Here is a 24,382-nt window from a genome sequence, read left to right as displayed (position 1 = left end):
CGAAGCAAACCTGAAGAAAACGAGTGTGTTTTGTCCCATCGAGCAAGCTTTTTACAAATGCCTTGGAATGTTTGGTTCAAATAAATGTCTTCAAATTAGCCCCATCTGTTGATTCCGCTGAATGAAATTGAAAAAAAAAGAAGATTTTTTTTTAAATAAAAACTTGGGAAATTGTCGCTGAATAACTAGCTCAAACATTTTAAACACCCAGTCGATTTCACTTGGCATGTTTAAGTGAAATGTATGCTTTGTGTATACACATACATACAATATTGGCTAACAAACCAGAACATGCCTCTCAATCGGTCTCAAAGAGGGACAAAAGAGCAGGGCCTTCATTTCAACTTTTCAGACCTGTCAATAATTTGGTGTCAATTTCAGTAAAGCATTAAATTACACAAGAATCATAGTACATAAAACAAATGGTAAATAGAATATTCGTTAAAAAATATACACGAAGATACCCTAACCCAGCGGTTCTTAATTTTTTTTTTTGACTCACGGAGCCCCGTGGGCCTCTCATTTTAATTGATTTATCATATTTTGTTTATTCATTTCATTTTCCTCGACCGGTCGCAGAGCCCTGGAAAATGCACACGGAGCACCGGTTGAGAACCGCTGCCCTAACCAAGCTACTAACGAGTGAATTAGCACAAATATAATTAGTAATGACTGGAGGAAGAACTAATAACTAGTTCTCTTAGCACAAGCTGTAGTTTTCTGCGTAGATGATGAATGAATTATTGGATTCGGAATAAACCTCAGAACAGTGGTTAAATTTCATAGAGTTGAATATATATTCACAGATACGAATGATAAATATTTTTGTCAAATAAATTAACAATCTCTTATTTACTGGTAAACTTTTTTCTTTTCTTTCTTTCTTTTTTTCAACTACAACGTGGGTATTTGTGCCCTTTTCAAACCAAGTAATCCTTCTTTTCTCAATAAGCTACTCTTCTTTTCAAACATTGATGAGTTTGGGGAGGAGAGGACTACATTGTTGCAGGAAGGGGCTGTTTGACGACACTGTGTACCTGTCACTAACCGTACAATGAGATGGGGGAAGGAACTGGTTCTTGGCGAACGCATTTATGAGTTCGAGCCGAAATGACGGTAGTTGTCTTCGGACTCATATATGAGTTCAGGCCGAAATGACGGTAGTTGTCTTCGAACTCATATATGAGTCTTCACCGTTTAGAAGGTTAAGCATCCAATAGGATGCAAAATACCAGTAGCCTACTGAGCAAAGTTTTGACAATTTTTCGCTTTTAAGACAACAAATTATAGAGATTTAACGGAAAAGTAGAAAAAAAAAATCGAATTTTCGTGTTTATTCGTTAAAATTCGCAAATTTCACATTTATCGCATCTGTTTCGTAAATACGAAGTTTACGTATCCCTAAAAATGACTAATTCTTATCATATCGAATTAGTTCGCGATTCACGAACGTAAAGGGGGCTCTAAAATAAGAATGATGAGAATGAAAAAACGAAATCAACGAAGACTCAAAAAATAACAATGAGGAGGATAAAGATGTCTGCACATCAAAAACGAACGAGGTATCCATACTCTTTTCAGACAGGGCTTTTTGGTAGGCGATTGGAAACCAACCCAAGTTAGTGTCGGACGACGGTAAAAAAAAAAAAAGAACGGAAAGGTTATTCGTCGTGTATTCATTGCTCTTGCAAGAAAGAAAGAACAAGGCAGAGAAAGAAAGTAAGAGAAAGGTTTAGTATATGAGATGGACATACACAAGGAAGGCTGTTGTGGGGTGTTGGCCTTCCGTGGAAGCCCGATCAAGAGAGAGAGAGCCGCGCGCATATTGCAAAACAAGCAATCGATTGAACTAGTGGCAGAGGTGTAGACAGAGAGAGAGAGAGAGAGAGAGGCTTTCTCGGGTCCGCCATTTTGGTTGGTTGTGTGTATGTTCCATCGAGTATGATGTGTGTTGTCTACAAGACGGCAACAAAAAAATGTTGGCCTGCAATCCTAAAATAAAAGATCCTTTTTATTTTAAGTCTGGGGTCTGTTCGTGTAAATTTATGGTCGGGCTCGTTAGCGTTATACTATCGGGGCATTTTACCAATGGGAATTTTTTTTTTGGAGGAACATAAATTTTTCGTTAAAATTCATGTTTCAACCCTTTAATTGACCGGCATTGAAATATCGAGGAGGAAGTTTTCTTTGAATGGTTATATTAAGCAAATACAGATTACCCTGAATGCTATTACATGATATTGAATATTGAAGGACCGGACACACCCCGCTTCCCGTCTCAGAGAGATATCGAAGAGTTTCCGAAGGATGGGTGTCAAAAAATGATATTTCATACATATCTACAATAAAGAATCTGGAATAGAAATTGTATTCATAATCATAATCATCATCGTCCACAGTTAATCAGTCCATATCCGTACAATGTCCTTATGTAAATAATCACGTAATAATCTTGCTTTGTATATGATAGACTCTGGAATTGAATTTATCCAATTTATATATAGAGCTATCAGAAATACCCGACGCTGCCCGGGTTTTCTTCATTTGCTGGGAGGATTGAAAAAGTGACACATGAAAACCATTATAAAGGAATGAACTATAATACTAGCAGCATCAAAGAAATGATAAACCATTGTAAATTGTAATTTTCCATTGTAAATTGCATGTGCGTGTCTGAAAGGCATTGTTAGGGAACCACGACAACCGAAGTACACATTCTGAAAGTCATTGTTAAGGCCGAGAAACCATTGTTGTTGCCCAACGGTTTTTCGCCCATTTCGGGCATTTGCCAGCTTTGATGAACTTTTAAAAAGTAGCCTATAGTTTAATCCCGGTTCTGTTCGGTATATATGCAAAATTTGGTGACGATCAGTCTGAAATTGTATATTTGCATAAAGAAAAACATACATACAGACATACATACATACTTTCACATTTGTATATAAGATATACCAACCTCATTGGTTTTTAATATAAGCAATCACGACGGAATAAGATATAAATTGTCTTCTTTTTGCGACTACGCCTCCATTTCATTCACACCCGCCACTAGTGGATGAAACATAGGAGTAAATTATACTTTTTAATAGGTATCCGTTCTACCTCTCTTGTTGGCTCATATGACGGGTCCTATAAGAGTGAATGCCGACCACTTGTTGCTACAGCCGGCGTCTTATTGTCGAGTGGATGTAGGTAACGGTCCAGGTATTGCATCAACTTTTGTAAACGTCGAAAGTTCAAAGAGCTGTCTAGCTATTACATGACAAAAAAAATGTATTCTCAATATTAAAAAAATATGGGATATTGCACTTCAGGGGAACACACTGTATTTATATGATTTACATAGATTTGAATAGTATTAAAACGTCATTTGTTGTTTGACACCTTACTTTTCTATCATTGTTGAAGAATGCATAGCAATTTGTCTCTTGCACGCACGTTATTTCCGACTCCACGATTGCAACTGTCAAAAATCATTCTTGGCTTGTCAAAAATAGGAGACATGTTTACATTTTCAGCCATTCTGCTGATAATTATAGAAACTTCATAAACAGCTTACATGTAAAAATTCAATGTTTAGAAGTTGTACAGAAGCACCAATGCCGGAACGAGTTCAAAACATAGAATGCGTTTAGGGTATTACGTCAAGTTCAAGTATTACGGCAGCAGATTTTTAGCCATTTGTGACTCCCCTTCCTCCCCCGTCAACAAAATTCCGTTAGCTATGCCCCCCTCCTAACACATATTGGAATCAGAGACGCTACCTGGGGCGGTATGACCCCCCCCCCGCCCCCCTTCCCTAGTCGATCGAAAAAAATTTGATGCAGAAAATTTTTTTTAAATATAAAATTTCGGAAGAAAAATACTTTTTTTTATATGTTGTTATAATTTCTGTTAATTTTAAATGCTATTTGAAGGATAAGAACTCAAAATTTTTCTTTAACAAATTCATTGTGACCCACCCTCTAAGCCACAAATGCTAAACCCATGGCCCGCGGGGCAAAATGTTGTCCTCGGGTTTATCTGATGTGGCCCGCCACCGTAAACCTAACTTTGTAAAAAAATGAATAAAGTGGCATATTTACACAGATAGCTTAATTGACCCATGGCACAATTCCAGAGCATTTGACCCACCCGTGGCACATTTTCAGGTCACTCAAGTAGGCCAGTGGAGCATTCCCAGATCACTCAAGTGACCCACGACACATTTGCAGATCATTTGAGTGACGCGTAGCACAGTTCCAGAGCACTTAAGTGGCCCGCTCCAATATTTCATATTTTTATAAAGGGTGGTTAATGGCGTACGCAATCATTCAAAAACCACCTCCCCCAACGATTCTGACGTAATACTTGAATGACCAATTACTTGAAAAATATAAGAAAACCATATTGTGCTTGTGAGACCAACAATGCCAGGTAAAGGGGGGTGTTGGACTATCAGAGTTTAAGGTTGTTATGTCTGAAAGTACAGTGAAACCTCACTACAGCGATGATTGATAGAACGATGAATCCCCATACAACGATATTTTTTTTCGAATCTTGTTTGGAATTGCCTGTAGCCTAATGTTGAATTCCTCTGGATAGAACGATATCCTTTGTACGATAAACCCCTTAATAACGATATTTTTCTTGAGGAGGTTTTGAAACCACACTACAACGATATTTTTCTTATATTTCGCTCGAAATATCCTTCATTATATTTATCAAACTCGTCACATATTATAGTTCTTCCGAGGACGTCTAATAATATTGGCATTCGGTTCCACCTGAACACCGAAAGTGTTGATGAAGTTTCTCGGGGTATCGCTTTGGTATGTATTTGGTATGTACACAATGTGCATACCGCTTTACACAATGTATCTAACCGAATTTTGTTTGTCCGCTAATCAATTTTTTTGCTTCTAATAAAATGCTCAAAAGTGCATTTTTTGGTGGTACTAACAACGCCGATCTAGAAAAGTTGCCAACAGTAGAATAAATTTTATGGCACGTGATGGATAACGTTGCCTGTCGCGCGCGCGATATATATAACGGAAATCCCACTACAACGATATTTTTTCCTTGGTCCGTAGAATATCGTTGTATCTAAGCTTCACCGTGTAACATGATTCCCAGTTACCTCGAAAGCCAAAGAAATGAAAGATGGTCCGGCAAAAGTCAGGGAAAAATAAAATATTTTGCAAAAGAGAGTCAGAGGAAATGTAAAATCTCTTGTCAATGACAGTCACACACAGGGAAAATGTAAAACGGTCAAAGGCCATTCCGGGTGGGGTGTAAATAAAATATTTGACACATAAGGCAAAGAAAATTTAAAATTGGCAAGGACAGTCAGGGAGAAATGTTAAATATTTGGCAAGAGTCAAAGAAAATGAAAAATCTATGGTAAGAGTCAAAGAAAATGTAAAATATTTGATTTTGCAAGAGTCAAAAAAATTTAAAATGGGCAAGGACAGTCATTAGAAAATGAAAAATATTTAGCAAGAGTAAAAGAGAAAATGAAAAATCTATGGTAAGAACCAAAGAAAATGTAAAATGGTCAAGGACAGTCAGAGAAAATGTAAAATGCTATATCTGGCAAACGTCAGGGGAAAATTATCTGAAGGGGGAAAAATTCAAAAAACACTAAAAAATAAAGGTTAAGAACTCCTGAATGAAGAAATGTAATTCAAAATCAAACATATCAAGTCAGAGAAATAACCAAACAAATTTTGATTGAAACCCTGTATAAGTACATTACATTTCGGGCATTTGCCCTGCTCTGACGAACTTCTAAAGTAGACTATGATTCAATTCCGGTCCTGTTTAGTATATATGCAAAATTTGGCGACGATCGGTCTAAAATTGCAGATTTGTATAAAGAACAAACATACAGATTTGTATAAAGAACAAACATACAGATTTGTATAAAGAACAAACATACAGATTTGTATAAAGAACAAACATACAGATTTGTATAAAGAACAAACATACAGATTTGTATAAAGAACAAACATACAGATTTGTATAAAGAACAAACATACAGATTTGTTAAAGATTTTAACCATTAAACATTTATATATAAGATATACATTGTAATAAATAATCTCTATAAATAATTAGGAAGGATCACTATTATAAATAACTTGAGAATATTCTTATTATTCTTGATGAGAACATTCTCCAGTGTTATTTATAATACAGTAATTTTTCTAAAGAATTCTCTCTCCCCTTCAAGAGGATGCGGTAAATTACCAACATGGCTAAATTGCACAACTTGCAAGAAATATGAGTGATAAAAAATTTAGGTGTATGTACATTGAAGAAAACAGTTCTGTATCTTCTTAGGTTGAAAATGATTATAAGAATAGCTTCCTTTGGCAATCAACTTTGGTTTGAATTTTTGCTTCAAACCTATTTTTGCAAATTTATTCAATTTTAAAATGAAATTTTTCAATCTTTAATGGTTTTCAAAATCCTAAAAGTAAAAACTTCTGAAACCTCTCACTATGACCGAGGAATATTCTCAAAAATTCTGAGAATATTCTCAAACTAAAAGTTGTCATTCTGAGGTGATTATGCCAAATATTATTTTGTTTTAAATGTTTCCGGCAATGAAAACTGGATCATATTTCATAACAAAAACAAATTTATTTCCAGTTATTTGAAGGAAAAATATATATTCTCGATTATTCTTCAATTTTTAAACATCCAAGAGAATATTCTCACATCTCATTTCTAGTATCAATGTTGAGAAATGAATTGATATGGATATGATATGATATTAGAAATGAAGTGATAAATAATGCACCCTTATACACCTTATGCGTAGTATATACTATGCCTGTATATACAAGTGTACACCGATGTGTACTGTGAGACACTCCGACGCCTACGCAGGTCCATCAAGAACAAAAGACCGGGGCTGCTCACGAAGGGTGTGGTTCTGCTCCATGATAACGCGCGTCCACACGTCTCCAAAGTCACACACATGGAACTGGCCAAGTTCAAGTGGGAGCCGTTGGACCATCCGCCCTACAGTCCGGACATGTCGCCCTGTGATTTCCATGTGTTTGGTCCACTGAAGAAACACCTGAAAGGGAAGCGCTTCAACTCGGACGACGTACTCAAGGACGCTGTGAAGGACTGGGTCTCGTCACGGCCACAGGAATTCTGGGAACAAGGAGTCCTGCGGCTTGTTCATCAGTGGGATCGTTGTGCTCAGGCCTATGGTGTATATTTTGAATAAAGTCTACATTTGTACCCACCGTGTCGTTTCGTACCTTTTCATTTGATCATCCCTTATACTATGCATAAACAACTTTTTTCTTGCCCCCCCCCCTCTTTGTGGGGAAAAAACCGAGTCCCGGGAAATGTTCGGGATTGGATGGTCCGGGATTGAGGGATCTCGAGGGAATCCCTGAAATATTATACTGTATGGTATTTGCTTATTTTACAAAATTCGTCACGGTGTTCAAGACTTCAATACAATAAGATGACAAAAAAAAATATTGAGAAAAGTAGGAAAAGTTTTATCCGCATTTTCAATGCTGTTTTTCTCCAACTTTCTTCTGTTTTTCGAATTCGAATATCTCAGTGAATATTGGCATCAGGAGAAACAGGGGAACAACACTGTGCAACCCCTTGCAACATGACTAACTGCACGTTATTTGGAAACTTTTTCTAACTGAAAGTATGCTTCTAGAATCAGCGGTTCGTCAGTAAAATACTATACATCTTGTTACCTATGCACCCTGTATATACTATGCATAAACAACTTTTTTCTTGCCCCCCCCCTTCTTTGTGGAAAAAAACAGAGTCCCGGGAAATAACCGGGGTTGGGGATCGTCCAGGATTGAGGGAATTCAGAGAAACGTTAAGCCATGTTTCGATCCCGATTTCCCATATTTTTATGAAGGAAATATGAAAAACCTGGGCATTTTTATCATGGTTTGAATACTGACAATTTTCCTACCGGAACACCTTCCCCAGGCCGAACAGAATAACTTTTGTGGGCTGGATGTTGCGCATCTCTCTGCCATACATCCTAGTCATTTTTATCACTGGCCTTCGCCAAGCAGGTTAAATGCAATGAACTGCGATTAGTGACTGGCTTTCCCCTGTAGTTTGGTTTCACTGCATTTACAATCATATTGCAAAGGAAGTCACTGCCAAGGAGGGGGAGAGGGTTACTGATTTTTTACCATAAAAAAAATAATCAAAACAGGCTTTTTTATGTGAGGAAAGAGAAAAATCAATGGCTGCTTAGACCTTTTCTGGATGAATGCCAGATTTTAGCTTTTAGTGATAAATGAGTGTTTACGGGTGGATGAGCATTATTTAAAAACCAAGCTGTGTGTGTTATTACTAGAGCCCGGATTATATGTACTAAAAAAGTGGTAAAATATGCTTTAAAACTATGCAAATATGCACTTAAAAATGCAAAAATATGCACTTAAAAATGCAAAAATATGCACTTAATAATGCAAAAATATGCACTTAATAATGCAAAAATATGCACTTAATAATGCAAAAAATGCACTTAATAATGCAAAAATATGCACTTAATAATGCAAAAATATGCACTTAATAATGCAAAAATATGCACTTAATAATGCAAAAATATGCACTTAATAATGCAAAAATAAGCATTTAAAATACAAAAATGTGCGCTTAAAATGCCAAATATGCACTGAAAATTCCAAAATATGCATTATACCCCCCCCCCCAGAAAATACACTAGAAATCTTAAAAAAGTCGAAAATTCCAAAATATGTGCAAAAAATAAGAAAATATGCATTAATAAAATCACCATCCAAAAAAAAAAAAACTTTTTAAAATGCATCTTTTCTTTATATATATATATATATATATATATATATGTGTGTGTGTGTGTGTGTATATACCGCATATGCAAATAACTTCAACATATTTTTTACTTTTCAGTTTGTTGTAGCTGCTCAATAACGAAAATACCAGTAACAAAAGAATTTCGGCACTATTTCTATAAAAAAAGTAACACTTTGACATATCTCTAGAAATAGCCTTACAATAAAACGGTTAATATTCGTAAAATACTTTATAAATATGTATTAATTCACTAAAAGTCGATGTTATGAAAATGTTATGAATAATATTTATTTGAAAAATTATAAAAAAAATTGAGCGAGCTTAAACCAACCTTCAAAAATATGCACTTTTACTGAAAATACTTTGATTTTATGCATTTATATGCATTAATGCTAAAAAAGGCCAAAATATGCAAATACACATATGCATTTGCATATAGTCCGGACTCTAGTTATTACACAATTCCCCCGCATTAGTGCAATCGGTATTATACGTGAACTTTGAGGGAAATTACAAATTCGTAATTATTTTTTTTTATATTTATAATTATTCCTTTATAAATCAATTATTTGTAAGAATTTTCAAGTACTTCACCACACATCAACTCCGGTTATATTGCCTTACGGGAAATTTACTGCAGATGAAGTTGGGTTGGAAATGGAGGTGACATCTATCGGTTTTTTTCTTAGGTTCGTTGTGGAAAAGAACTAGTTATCTATGTTCTTCCCCAGGATCGAACCCACGGAAACCACATGATGGAAGACGAACGTCCTATCACTGCGCCACTGGAGCTGTTACTGGCGTTTTCAAAAGGTTTTCATTGTGATGTCGACCATTGGTGGATCGGTGAAGTTGTTTTACCTCAGCCAAGAATCCCCAGCTGAAGCTTTACGAACGTTTCTGGCACAGGAGAAATTGAGGAAAGTTTTAGGTCCAACCACTCTTGATTTGCTTTCGTGCAGCGCTTCTATCGATAAAAATTTGAACTAATTTCTTTTTGTATCAATAAAAGATCCCCTTTCGTGAATAAAACTTTTCGCATACCGCATTCAAATTTACCAATTCCTGCAATTTTTACAAATTTTTAAATGAATTTATGGATCACCCCGTATATTTTCAGCCCAAACGTATTTATGTTGTCAGAGTTATGTTTGTTTCGTGTTCTCGATGGTGCTGCCATCTGGCTTCCATATTTTGAAGTGAAGATGGCTAATTCTTGAATTCTCGTGCTATCTGATTATCATACTGTGGAGAGACTCTATCAAATTGGAGACCAGCCCGAATTCTCGCCTTGAAGTTGTTGCCCAAATACTAGGAGTTTAGGTATCCAGGTGATCGAAGACGCGTATTTCTATAGCGCCCATTCAAACAAGGAGATTGTAGTATTGGCAGCTGCTGTACTAATGCGTATATTTTTCGTAACATACGCAATTTCAAATCGGGTGATTCTTTTTGAAACACCCTGTATTATGTGCAAAAAAGTTTTGAAAATATAAATTTCAAAAATCATATCATTTTTTTGCGCAAATCCTGTATATTTTGGTTCACTGCGATTTGCAGCAATTCACTCTTCAGGGAGTTTATCTACAATGAGCCAATTGGTCGTAAATTGGATTTTTTTTTTTGGCTGCAACTATATCCATATCCATATTCCGTATTCAGAATCCCAATTTTTCCAGCATTTTTTTTTCGTTGAGATATATTTACCCTAAGTATATGAAGATATCGTTTTTATTTGAACTTATAAGGATATCACTTGTGTTGTGATTACCACAACTGAATAATAGTTCACTCAGAATCAAATTATCATGCCTGTTCCATTGTTAGACTACTTATAGTCCACTGACCTTAGGTTAAGCAACAATGACGTATATCATTAGTACAACACATTCGGTGTAATTGCAACAGGTGCATGTAAAACGTTTTCCTTGGAATATATTGCTATATTGCTAAATTAGTTTTGTATCGTCTCTTCTTTTATTTTTTTGCAGATTCGTATGTATATATAACAACCCCAATATCCATTACTATACCTTAAACACACATTCGAAGATTCTATACATAGTTCGTCTCCCCCGTTATTAGCTGAATCGATGGGGGCCCCCCCTGATTTGGGGAGATGGATAACAACTAGGATCTCATTTTTCTCTCATTTCTTGTCTTCTTTCAGTTTTATCTATATAACAGATGAAGGACATGAAAAATATAACAGATTTAATGATAATAAAATAATAAAATTTCGCGAGAGGTAGTATTGAGTGGAGTGAATTATCTGTGTGATTTATTTATAAATGACCCCCCGAAATGTTATTATCATCATCGCTATCACTGAAGTGAGAGAGAGAGTGTGTGTCTAGACTGATATGGATTGACGTCACAATCCATTTGTGAAATTGGGTGCTGTGTGTGTGTGTGTACGAGGGGTGGCCCCACCCCTCGGATAAAGAGGTGTCAGAAGGGAAAAGACGTCACGGTGAATGATAGCATTACTCTCTTACGCCTATTATGTTTTCAGCTGATTTTCGAAAATTGTTATTAAATTTGATTCGACTTAAATAATAACCTTCTCATTCGTATGCATTTCATCTTATCGAATGAAGCGCCAGAAGAATATTGGAAGTTTTTATGATTGCATTTTTAATTTGGTTGCTGTATTTTAGAAATGTATGATATCCACATATTTGTGTTAGGGGTCATTCAAGTATTCAAGTATTACGTCAGAAACGATGAAGGGAGGGGGTGGTCCGATTTGAGAGGGGTTTGAATGATGCTTACGTCATCAACCACCCTTTATAAAAATATGAAATGTTCTTAATGGCATCTTACCCTGTGCGTCAAAAACGAAAAAAAAACGTTTCGCTAGCTTGTGTGGACCTGAACTAACATTCTCCCCATTGATAAGTCCCCTGCTCATACCCCACTTTGTTAATCTCTAAAAATGTTTCACGGATCCAAGTGTCCGGGCCGTTAAACCGAAAGATACCCAGGCCACATCGCCATATGGCAATATCGGCTCATTGTTCTCACGGACTGGATAACTCTGGCAATTTATTTATAAAAAAACATACAATACAAAATATACATTACAATCATAATAAGTATAAAATAATAATCTAAGTATAAAATAATAATCTAAGTGTAAAATAATAATCTAAGCGATAAAGGTAATTTGGTAATTACCGCTTACCGGGCCGCTTCAGTGCTATGCCACGCGTCACTGAAGTGATCCGTAACTATACCGTGGATCATTTAAGCAATTTGGGAATGTGCCGCGGGTAACTTGAGTGATGTAGAACCACACTGGAGGCCACTTGAGTGCTCTAAAACTGTGTCACGTGTCACTCAAGGGATCTTTGAATGTGCTTCGTGTCACTCAAGGGATCTTACTTCTTTTTAAATTTTTAAATGTGCTACGTGTCACTCAAGGGATCTTACTTCTTTTTAAATGTGCCACGGATCGCTTAAGTGTTCTGGAACTGCGTCGCGGGTCACTTAAGCGATCAGTGCGAAAATAAGTGCCACTTAATTTATTTTTACAAAATTAGGTTCGAGCTGGTAGGCCACACAGATAACCCCCAGTGTCACATTTGGTCCGAGGGCCATGGGTTTAGCATATATGGCTCAGCAGATGGGTCGCAATGAATTTCTTAAAAAGATATTTTGAGTTCTAAGCCTTCAAATAGCATTGGAATTAACAGAAAAAGTGCTCATAATGACATATAAAAAAGTATTTTCTTTCGAAATTTTAATTTTTTGTAAAATATATTTTTGGCATTAAAAAAATAAATTTTTGATCGTCTGAGGGGAGGTGCCCGTCCCTTATGCCATCTCCCCCTTACCCGCGTAAGTTTCTGATCCCATCAATATGCGTTAGGAAGTTGGGGGCAGTGCTGACGAAATTTCGCTGACAAGGGAGGGGGGGGGGTCAGTGTTTGGTTGAATTTTGCTGATATGGGGAGGGGGTTAAAAATGGTTAAAAAATCTGCTGACGTAATACTTGAACGGACCCTTACGGGCATCTTTTTCTCAGTCACCTCGTTGGGCATTTTACCTGTTGTGGCCTTGTCTTTGGATTTATGCTTTCTCTAGTCACATATATTCATGAAATCATGGGGGAAATCTTGATGACTATCAGGGTCATATGGTGCAGCGATCACTAACCTTTTTGACGTCTCACAGATCACTCAATTCACAATTTCGAATTCCATATAGGCAACTAAAATTGTTTTTTTAAACGAAAATAATTTGTTATTAAAGCTTCATTTTATTAATATAAAATACGTTTATCCATTTTCTTTTCGTCTATAACGTATTGGTGAGGCGGAGATAAAATTTCTGCATGGACCAAAAAATTTTCCTCACGACTAATCAATGGTCAATAATTGGGCATTGCACTGCCATATAGTGCATGTAAAAACAGTTTTTGTAAGCTGCTTGCCTTTTTATATATGTGTTTATACTCGTTTTATGTCTCATAATTTTCGGAAACATTGAACAAGACTATACAGTGCATGCCACTTCATGTGATCACATCGGGACTCGGGATTCCTGATAGCAATATCCTTAAAAAAAACCCCGGCACCAAGAATCAGGACCATATGTCCCGTTAGTTGAACGGGACAACTCTGTTTTCTTTCCCACATAACTAGTTTGGTAACATTGAAATATCATGCCGTTTTTTTCGTTTTGTTTTCATTCTGTTCCAACAGGATTTTCTATAAAATTTTGGCCGAGATTACACTATAAAAGTTTGATAAAAGTTCTTTTATAAAACTTTAAAAGTGCAGTCAATAAGACTATCGGTTGCATTTGCGTGAATATAACCGGTACGATCACTGGTTGCATTTTTCAAGTTTCACAAAATAACTTTTACCAAACTTTTATAGTGTAATCCCGGCCTTATTCAGAAATTTCGAGGAGTTAAAATGGGACTGTCTAATGCGTAACACGAATTACGATACTTTTTATAATGTGTGTGTAGGTTCCATAGATTTCCTTCCAAAAATCTTCCGGCTGAGGAATTGTGAATGGGATCAGTTGACAGAAACTGACCAAGAACTGGAGAAGGACTTTTTTTCACTTCACGCATGCCTTCACATTTATAAAGCAACTAGCTATAATACCCGGCGTTGCCCGGGTTTTCTTCAATGGGGCTTTTTTGGATCACGTGATATCTCCCTCTTTCTTTGAGGGACATGCAAACCGTGTCTAAGTCAATGAAAGAGGTGTCTAACCAATATGGCGACTTCCTGCGCGACTCATGAAAGAAACAAATTTAGATTTAAAGAAACGTAAAAATAAATATTTATATTTTTCTTTTTTTAAAGGGTGCTAGGTATTTCGATTCCCCACTTTGAACTTCAAGTTATTCATCTCTGCCTGTTTCTGCTTCAAAAAATGCTTAATTAAAGCTGTGGAATTTTTTCGATGTACTTTTTACGGGCCCATAATTAATTTTAAAACATCCTAACCTACATGGATTTATGCAGTTGAATATTAAAAGACAATACGGTGACATTAATTTTCATGCTTGAGAAGATACAAATAAAAAGTTGAAATCAATGTTATTGCCTGGATATCCAACTCGATAGAAAAAAAGGTCCGGATAATTACTTCATATTTAATCTCCTGGGCTTCGTATGCCTAAGCGAACTCAATATATTTCAAAAATCGAGAATTCAATACAATTTTTAAAATTATTGATGTGGCGGAAACCAAACTAAATTTCCTCATTTCTACAGTAAAATCGGCAATTTTAACACTGATTTCTATGGGGATCATCCTTTGCCTTACCCTCAAAGTGATGCTGATAATGGCGTCTATTCAAAAAGCTCTCATTACTGGGAGGATTGAAAAAAATGGCAAACCATTATAAAGGCACAAACTATTATACATAAATTTGCAACATTAAAGAAGTGACAAACCATTGTAAAGGCATATACATGTCTGAAACGTACTGCTAGGAAACCACGGTAACCAAAGTAAACGTTCCGAAAGTGATTGTTGAGGCCCAAAAGCCATTGTTGCCCGACAGTTTTTTGCCCGTTTGGGGCACTTGCCCTGCTCTGACGAAATTTTAAAGTAGCCTATCGTTCAAATCGGGTCCCATTTGGTATATATGCAAAATTTGGCGACGATCGATCTAAAATTGTAGATTTGTATAAAGAACTTACATACACACACACAGACACACAGACAGAAAATCAATTTTATATATATAGATTGCAAAAAGTAGGACTACACGTACATAGACCATAGCGGCTATTACAGCCCAATTAGGACATTATGAACGAAGTACGGGAATTTTTTTTCGAAGAGATAAAGAGCATCGTGTCAATGAAGGAACCTTCTAACTTCCTACACAGTCTTGAAGGTTAAAAATTATAACCCATAAGGAGTCTGTTTCGACCCTAGCTTAAAAATATTCTAAAAGAGGAAAAAAACTTCCGACGAAAAAAAAAAAAAATTGATAACATAAACCAAAGTCCTTATAACTAACGAATTTTTCGTAGAATTTTCACAAATTTTCTCCCACGTCACGATATTAGTCCGTCCCGTACTTTGCGGAAGTGATAACATAACAATACCCGAACGATAACATTATCCGTGATTCCAATAAGCGGCTCCGGCTGTATTTCGTTACGCATTTTTTTTTATCGTGCACGTCATTCAAAAATTCTCTCTCTCCAGAAAAACGAAAGTCCCACTCGCACTGCGTAAAACCTAGAAAACGATCAATAATAAGATACCGAAAATAGAATAACACATCTTTTATGTGTATACATTTCCATTAGAGACAAAAAAGAAAACTGAAATACGATATTAATTTGATCACAAAAAAAATACACGAGTCTTTTTTTAGCATCCATTCACCGCACGTAACTTAAATAAGAATTGCTTCTCTCTCCGCTGGTGCCATTTTATATATTATATCTTCCACACCATACATTCGAATTCTTCTTTCGATCCTTAATTTTCTCGCACCAGCTCTTTTCATAACGACATTTTCATTTAGATAAGAATCTGAATATTGAAGCGAGAGAAGAATATACATATATATAAAAAAAGCTCGGTTCTTACCTTGTGGGGAAAAAAAAGATGACATTTTTCATATAAGTAACATCCCACCAAGTGTCTCTGAGATAAATAAGCGTTATAGGGAGGATATTTTTGGAAAGTATTCAACTTGCGAATGTACCTGGAAACAATAAAGCTTCTCTCTCTCTCTCTCTCTCGTGTGTGTGTGTGTGGGCTATTTATTTCTTTTCTCTCTGTCCTCTACCATTTTCTATATATATTTTAATTCCTTGATAGTGACCCGCTAGACGTCCATTGAATAGAAAAGATGTTCATTTCAGAGAAAATCTCGTCAAAATATTCTCTCCACCGTCCTCTTTTTCCTCCCAAGTTCACGCAGAATGGTTATTACGCTGTCTACTGCCGCAGTTGGTGGGCTCCGATATGGCCTTTGCTTTCTCTCTCTATCTTATAAATAAGTAGGAGCGGAGGAAAAACACATTTACGTCATCCGTGCGTAAGTCGGAGAGGCCTTAGTCAACTACCTCTTGTGTATATTCAAATGCGGTGTCACATAAGGATCTTTTTTTTTTTTTGATTGAAAGTGTTTAAAACTCATTTGACCGTCATGACGTCATAATCACAAGTCACCGTACTTGGCGTGCTACTGGGATATATATTTTATAGGCACCTTAACTATACCGAAATGAAAAGGTTTTCCCCCCGTTGGACGTCAAGTGATTTACGTGATTTACAGAACACGTGAAGCATGTCAAAGCCAATGATGAAATGAGATATTTTTGAAATGAGGATAAAGTTAACTCATTATTTACCTTTGTTAATTTTTCTTTGGGACTCCATTTTTTATTTAGCAGTGGAGTTTTTAGTTTTGATTGTTGTACCTAAATCTTGAATTGACTGCTATAAATGTTAAAAGCTCAATAAAAAATGCTCTAAATTTTTTAATGAATAATTATTAATTAATAAATATAATTAATAATTTTAATTCAATACAAATTTTTTTCCCGAATAGTTTTTCTTTTATATTTCATCCATGTTATCATTCTTATGTTTGTTTGTTTTTTTTTAAAAAGTTAAATACAGTAGTCACCGCCAAACGATGATTCTTATAAGTGGTTGATTCTTGTAACCGGAAATTTTTTGCTGTTACTTTTCCAGTTACCACTGGAATACGCAAAAGATGGGGGTGGGGGGGGGAAAGGGCTTCAGGAGAGATATTATGATGTGTTTTAAGTAACTTTATTACTTTAAAAATTTTATTAATTTCTTATTGAATATTTTAATTTATAAAATTTTAAATTAGTTTGAACATGTGTAGTACATCATTGTCCTTAGACATCGTTCGTTGTCAATGTAGACTGACTAAAATATTACGTAGTAACTGTGCTGCTACTGTACTGTTGTCATGGACCCACAGAAAAAAAAATTCGGACTGGCAGGACTCCAGCCCCGCGATAGTTCTTATTACTTTTTGTTTTTTCAAGCTGTAAATTCACTATAAAGGGACCCCTGAAAATTCTGGCCCGGGGACCCACTAAAAATTTTAGCCTAGAGCCTCTGGTCCAGGATATGAGAGCCATGACTATAGTCTGAGCGCATAACTCTAGATCAGAAGTTCCCAAACTTTTTTGTTCCCTTCTTCAGAAATTTTTCTTTAATCATCGCCCATAACTCAAACCAACCCATAGGATCCTAGGTTGTACCCGTAGCTTCTACCGCCCCTTGGACCTTTCTACCGCCAAAGAGGCGATATTGCCCACTTTGGGAAACAATGCTCTAGCGAGATTCGCTTATCAGTAACTTTTTTGACGAAATACCACACAGAGTATGGATCATCCAGTATGGGTCTCTAGACCCCTTGGCTGATTTTTTTGTTTCATCTTGTATTTATGTAAAAAATTAAAACAATAAACAATAACAATAACACACGGTTCTTTTTTTAATCATAGCCTTTTCTTGCAGATAAGTTCTTCCATTCATGGAAGGAAGCTCCATTTGCTATAAAGCTGTAATCCTTACTGGTGGGAGGGGATAAAGGAAAGGCAACAATCAATGTGGGATCTCCGCGGAGCCCCTGGAGAGTGCACAAGGAGCCCCAAGGGCTCCGCGGAGCACCGGTTGAGAACCACTGATCTAACAGGTTGAGTCGATGGAAAACATGTTTGACTAGCTAACTAATAGTATGGTGGCTTGGTTCATATCTTACGGAATTTTTAACCGTAACGGTCATCACCGGCAAAAGTCAATCATATCTCTAAGGTGAGGGGGGGGGGGGGCATAGAAACTGAATAGAAAATTAAAACGAAATTGTTATGCCAGCTGGTAGACATATATTTCCAGCATGGCTCAGCCGCAAGGTAATCCGCTTATATCCCGCAAGGGACAGGACTCTAGGGGAGGGGGAATGCCTCCCCCGGCCCCCCTCCCGTATCTCCACCCATGGACACGTCATTCAACAACGCATGATCAAGTACAGACTGAGATAACTAGTTTCAAAAAACAGAGAAGCTAGAGAGGAAAGAAAGTGTGAAAATAAGTTTTGTAGATATTTCGCCAAGAGGCGTGAGAGGCGATGAGTAGCCGAATGTTATCTTTTTTAATAAGTTTTTACGTCTCTATAATAATTGCATTCCACCGCTATTTTTTTGTTTTCACGTTTCTGGTTGAGATGAATGCACTTAAATTTTTGTATAAGTTTTTGAGGACGACACCATAGAACCCATTCCTTGTTAGATAAATATGAACCATTTTCACCAAATATCATGTAAGACTCGTCAAAGTGGCTATAAAAATTCTGTTATATTGCGAATCCTCACTACAGCGATACTCGATATAACGATAAAGCCCTCTGTGCGATATTTTTTCTAATCTCGTGTGGGATTCCCAAAATTTTAAACTAATTAATGTAATGTATAACCTATGGTATATCAATCGAAATTTTTACTAAACACTATTATCATGAACTGAAAAAAAAAATGTTTTTCTTTGAATTTTCTGAATACGGATAGATGTATCTGCTCATCAACATGTTAAACTATGATTTATCTCATAAACGATAATAAACTTTTGACGACTAAATTTATATCAATAACATTTTTCTTTTTTAATTACAGAATTATTCATGACAGTGGATTCACGCAAGAAGATTTCAAGCAGTATAAACCCGTCGTATACAGCAACACAATACAGTCAATGGTGGCCATACTGCGAGCAATGCCCAATCTCGGCATAGGGTTTGGAAATAATGAGAGGGAGGTCAGTCGTGTGTTTTGTTATTATTTGTGTTGTCGAAGTTTAATGCAAGAACATTTACGGATTTTTTTAAATGCGTCATCGTTAACCCTTCAAACAGAACAGCTGTGGAGGGATGGTACGCATCACGACGAGTGACAGTCACAATACACAGCATAATTTAAAAATTGATGAAAAATCAACTCCTCGTGACGTAGAGTTTTTTTTTCAAATAAATTAAAAATAGTCCAAAATGTCACTCACAGATGGCGCTGTATCAAAAACTTGGCCTAAAACACGACATAAATAATGTCAGTTATTCCTTGACAGATGGATTGGACGAGATGGACCCCCGTGATGGTCACCTTGGTCTCCAGATTTAACTACATTTAATTTCTTCTTGTGAGAAGAGTTACCAGATTTGAAAACTCCGAAATGAGGACGCACGCTCTTGCCTACGACTCGCCTCTCTTGACAACAGACGACGTCATTATACTTTCTTTCAAACCGAGCACAGCTCCGGTCAATCGCATGGGCAATTTATTACCGAATGAGTTGTGCGGAAGTGCAAGTGTGTGTACCTGACAGTCTGAGTGCGTATATAGTGTTGCGTCTGATTTTTCCGTGCTGCCACATATATTTCAGAAGTGAATAATTCACACAATGATTGTGTATCAATGCAATGATTGAATATTTGTACTGTTATAGGCTGTTGCTCTCTGTGGCGAGACTTTGGTGTCACTACACTGAAAAACAATAGTTTTCTAACCAAAACAGTGCACTGTTATTTCTATTTGTTTTATTTATTTATTTTAGCCTTCGACCATGAGACCTACTACATCCTAATTGCATTATCTCTTATCTATATATATTACGAATCATTCTTCATCTTTTCAATCTAATCGATCTTGAGCCAGAGCAAATGTAGACATAATACAGTATTCAACACAAAAGAATAAGAACCAAAAATCCAAAAATTACAATATCTCACGTCATCCAAACGCGATGCACTGTGCAGTTAAGCGAACAACTGTACGGTATTCTCAAGACAGATGATGTGGTGTTCTTCTCCCATAGTTGTTTATGGACTAAGCCGTGAACTTAACATCTGTCATGTTTGGGAAACTTAAATTTTCATTTTCAGTGAATTTAAACGGTGATCTGTCAAAGCTTTGGCAAAATCACAAACACAATGATGAAGAAATATACATTTCTCAGTGCAATTTTTTTCTACAAAGAAGAAAAAAGTAGAAAATTTCTGGAGCCCTGAAAATGAGAACAAAAAAGCTGAAACTTCTAATATATATATGAAAACGCTAGAATGAAAAAATGAGGACACCCGGTAACTCTACTTGTGGGGGGGGCATATGTCAAAGACTTAGTTTACGCCTTCCCGTAATCGACATCCAGGAAGTGAAGACAAGAATCACGGAAGTTATCGAGACTCTTCCGCAATCAACGTTAACACATACGTGGATTGAAACTGAGATGTAGCCCGAGCTATAAGTAGTGCTCATATTGAAATGTGCTTGTTTTCTACAACGCAAATCGTTTTAAACATTAATAACTAGAACCTGGAAGTTCAGACACTAAAAATGGTCAAAATAGGCAGGCAAAAAAGCACTAAAAATGTCTAAAATAGACATTAAAAGAAGGCATCTGTAATTAATGGAAGTAACTAAAAGCTACGATAGTCAGGGTCTCCTGTCTATAAATTGGACACATTCACTGAAGCTACTATTTCAGTGATAAATTATAAATTTATAATAATTGGCATGGAAATAAAAAAATATATTTTAAAAAATCGTAAGAAAATCGAAAGAGTTCAAGAAAATGGTACATGAAATTTTCAGTTCGTAATTAGTTCACAATCACGAGCCGAAAGATAATCTTGAGACAAAAAAAACAGTCGATCCAATTTTAATGAAAGTTGGTTACCACGAAAATAAGTCGTACTAAGCGGGAAAATGTACAATTGTAACGCTATAAGCGGGATACAGTGTGTGCAACGACGCCGAAAGAAAAGCGGTGAGAAATCATTCTGGAAAATCATCCAAGCAGAACTCAGTGCTTCTCGTCATTCCGAAAATACCAGCATTAAACACTGTCCAGCTTTGTTTCCTACATTCAAAACATAATAAATGAACTCTAGAAATACATTACAATGGATCAATCCAGTTTTATAACGTTTTTTGCAATGGTTCTGGCTAATGGAAGAAGAAGAAACATCGAAAATTAACCGATATTTCACTGTATCCGATTCCTTTATAAGTGGGCAGAACTTGGCATTCCTTTATAAGTGGGCCAAAATTTATACGTGTAAAATTGAAAAATGATATTTGACTGATATTGGACTGCTTCAAATTACGTCATAATTGAGCCCAACTACAATAAATTTTATTAGAGTAATAATTCAAAACAATTAAAAAAAAAAAATTCTGTAATACTCATAAATTAAAAAATTAGTGTTTCAAATCAACAACAGAGGACGCGAGTAAAAACATCTCTTTGGCACATATATCAACACATTAATCGCTTTTCCAATTTCTTAACACCAAATTACGCATAATTTTTATATGTGATTACTCAAATAACATTTGAGAAGTTTCGAAATTCCCCCTTCATCACCTACAGTGATGAAAACCGTGACTAAGTTATGTAGAGCGCCAAATCAATTTTTTAATTATTACCAGCTATAATAATTGGCGCTGCTGGCCAGGTTTTCTTCTTAAAGTAGGGTCTGGCTAATTCACTTCATATTTAATTTTCTGAGCTTCGTATCTCTAAGTGTACTCAATATTTCAAAAATCGAGAATTCAATACAATTTTTAAAATTATTGATGTGGCGGAAAACCCCACTAAATTTCTGCATTTCTACAGTAGAATCGACAATTTTAACACAGGGGGATCAACTTGCCTGACCCTCAAATTGATGCTGATGATGATTCTGACGTCTGTTCAAAAAGCCTCATTACTGGGAGGATTGAAAAAGTGGTAAACCATTATAAAGGCATAAATTATTACAAATGTATACTGGCAGCGTTATATAAAGAAGTAACAAACCACTGTAAAGGCATATACATTCCGACAGTGATTGTTGAGACCAAGAAACCATTGTTACCCGACAGTTTTTTGCCCATTTCGGCCATTTTGCCACAAAATTTGAAAGTAGCCTATCGTTCAAGTCGAGTCCCGTTTGGTTTATATGCAAAATTTGGCGACAATCGATCTAAAATTGTAGATGTGTATAGAGAACACACACACATACAAAAAATCAATTATATATATATATTATAATCTATATTTCCTCTTCACCTTGGGGACCATTAATGACGTGCTCACTGTTGCTTACAATGATTGTTATTATTATTGTTTTCAAAATTTAAAAAAAAACCCAGAAAATAAGCTCTTGGTACACCCTTCGCTGTGTATTCAGCCCAACAAGCCGGATCGGTCAATCGTCCATTTCCCACTCATTTTCTACAGTGATGAATTCAGATGGGACAATCTACCTGTCGACAGGAACACGAAAATTTAAATCCTTCCATTTTGATGGCAATTGGCCGATTACCCTTAATTAATTCGTACTCAGGGTGAGAGATTTCAAACATAAAAATTATTTTGAAGTTCTCACACAATACTAAAAATATCCCAGTTCTACAGAATAAGGCCTCTAAAATTCACGAACAAACAATATCGAAATGGGCATTTAGGGCAGGAAAAAATGTATTTTTACAAAAAAAAAAGTAAAAAATAAGCAAAAAAAAGGCATTTATGACATTTTGTCTGAACTTCCGGGCTCTATTAATAACTATGCACTATTTTTGTCGCATTTTATGTGTTATGTCGAGTTTTCCATGATACAGCGATAACTGCGAATGAAATTTTAAAATATTTTTTTTTAATTCCTTAAATAAAAGAGATTCGTCCTTGTCAGGAAACCTTCCAGCCATGAAGGTACAACATGATCACCGAAAAAGATTGCTATCACAGGGTGTCCCACACCGAGGGGTTAACACACCAAACCCTCGGTGAGTATAAAAGAAAAGGCAAAATGTCGAACGCTGTCGCTCGGTATCGGCAATAAATTTCTAGGTCCCCGGTCTAATTAGCCTTCGTGTGCAGAAAATGACCATGGGTGCGACAAAAATGATCGAAATGATCAAATTAATTCTTCAAAAAGCTCTATACTATATGATAGTACGAACCACGCACGCGCACTTGTCAATCGGTTTTTATTAGTTTTTAAAACATGTCATGGATTTTTACATTCGTGTTCATGCACCCTGTATATTGCATCCATATTCCAGTGACCATGTTATAAAAGTGGGCAGTGAATCGGATGTGAAGGATCTGAGGCTTGGCTTCCATGATCTTCGGATCTTTGTGACTTTTGACAACACATAGAACATTTGTGCTCGAGAAAATATACTCCATACTAGGAGTTATGTGAATGATTTCAGAAACGTGGACAAGATCTGTATCACACTAAGAAGTAGAAGAACGGCAGCCATTCTTTCGCTGATATGGGCGGTGAAACGCGAGTATGCGAGGCCATTAACGCATTCATGATGACAAACTTATGCATGTTTCGGGGTCATGGTAGCCCAGGTCTATAAGATACTCGACTAATGTACCAAAGCATGTTGATTCTTTGGCGTCACGGATTTGATATCCGATTCGTCCTTGCTAGAATCTTTTTTTGACGTGGAGGTACAGCCGAAATGACAGCAAGACCACACGGAAAGATTGCTACCTACGTGGAAGTTAGCGCACCAAACTCTCGTCGAGAGTTTGGGTGCGCTATCATCACCCTATTGATGATTTTTGAATGAAATGCTGACATCAGAATGATAAATTATGTTTCCTAAAACACATTGATGAATGAGTTCCGATTCCATTTGCTTTTCCGTTCGGTATTTTTGTATAATTTGTATAAAAGATAAATGCACGTAAATATTGATGGAAATGAAGAAACTTTGCACTGGAACCCCTGTTACTACCTAAAGAAGACCAAAACTATTATAAATTCTCCAAGTGAAATTGACTGTTGGTTTTATACCGGTGTGCAGCTTGAAAATAATAAATATTGTACATGGTATGATACCATATATTTTCATGCTGTATTTTACCGATGTAAAATCTTATGCACCACATAATACCGGTTACTATATTTTTATGTTTGCACGGAATTATTCTGTGGTAAAAAGGAAGGACAGAAATGAGGAGAAAGAACTGAAATTTACGAATACGCAAGGATGGATACAGACATTCAGAAAGGAGCAAA

The 24,382-nt window shown here is 36.2% G+C and overlaps 1 protein-coding gene across 1 annotated transcript in view; it reads left to right on the top strand.

Annotated features, from left to right (window-relative positions):
• Positions 1-24,382, top strand: part of Galphao (G protein alpha o subunit) — an 89,726-nt gene that overhangs the window by 32,065 nt on the left and 33,279 nt on the right. Inside the window, exon 3 of the mRNA XM_089250485.1 lies at positions 18,978-19,119. Within this exon, the coding sequence (XP_089106611.1) occupies positions 18,978-19,119 (142 nt within the window). The remainder of the gene's footprint in view (positions 1-18,977; positions 19,120-24,382) is intronic.

The sequence above is a fragment of the Pholcus phalangioides genome, unplaced genomic scaffold (genome assembly GCF_987345545.1).
Source record: "Pholcus phalangioides strain wild (caught in Gottingen) unplaced genomic scaffold, Ppha-v1.0 ptg000024l_1, whole genome shotgun sequence".
Taxonomy (NCBI): Eukaryota; Metazoa; Arthropoda; class Arachnida; order Araneae; family Pholcidae; genus Pholcus; species Pholcus phalangioides.
Note: the sequence above shows the minus strand (reverse complement) of the source record. Positions and strands in the feature narration are given on the sequence as shown.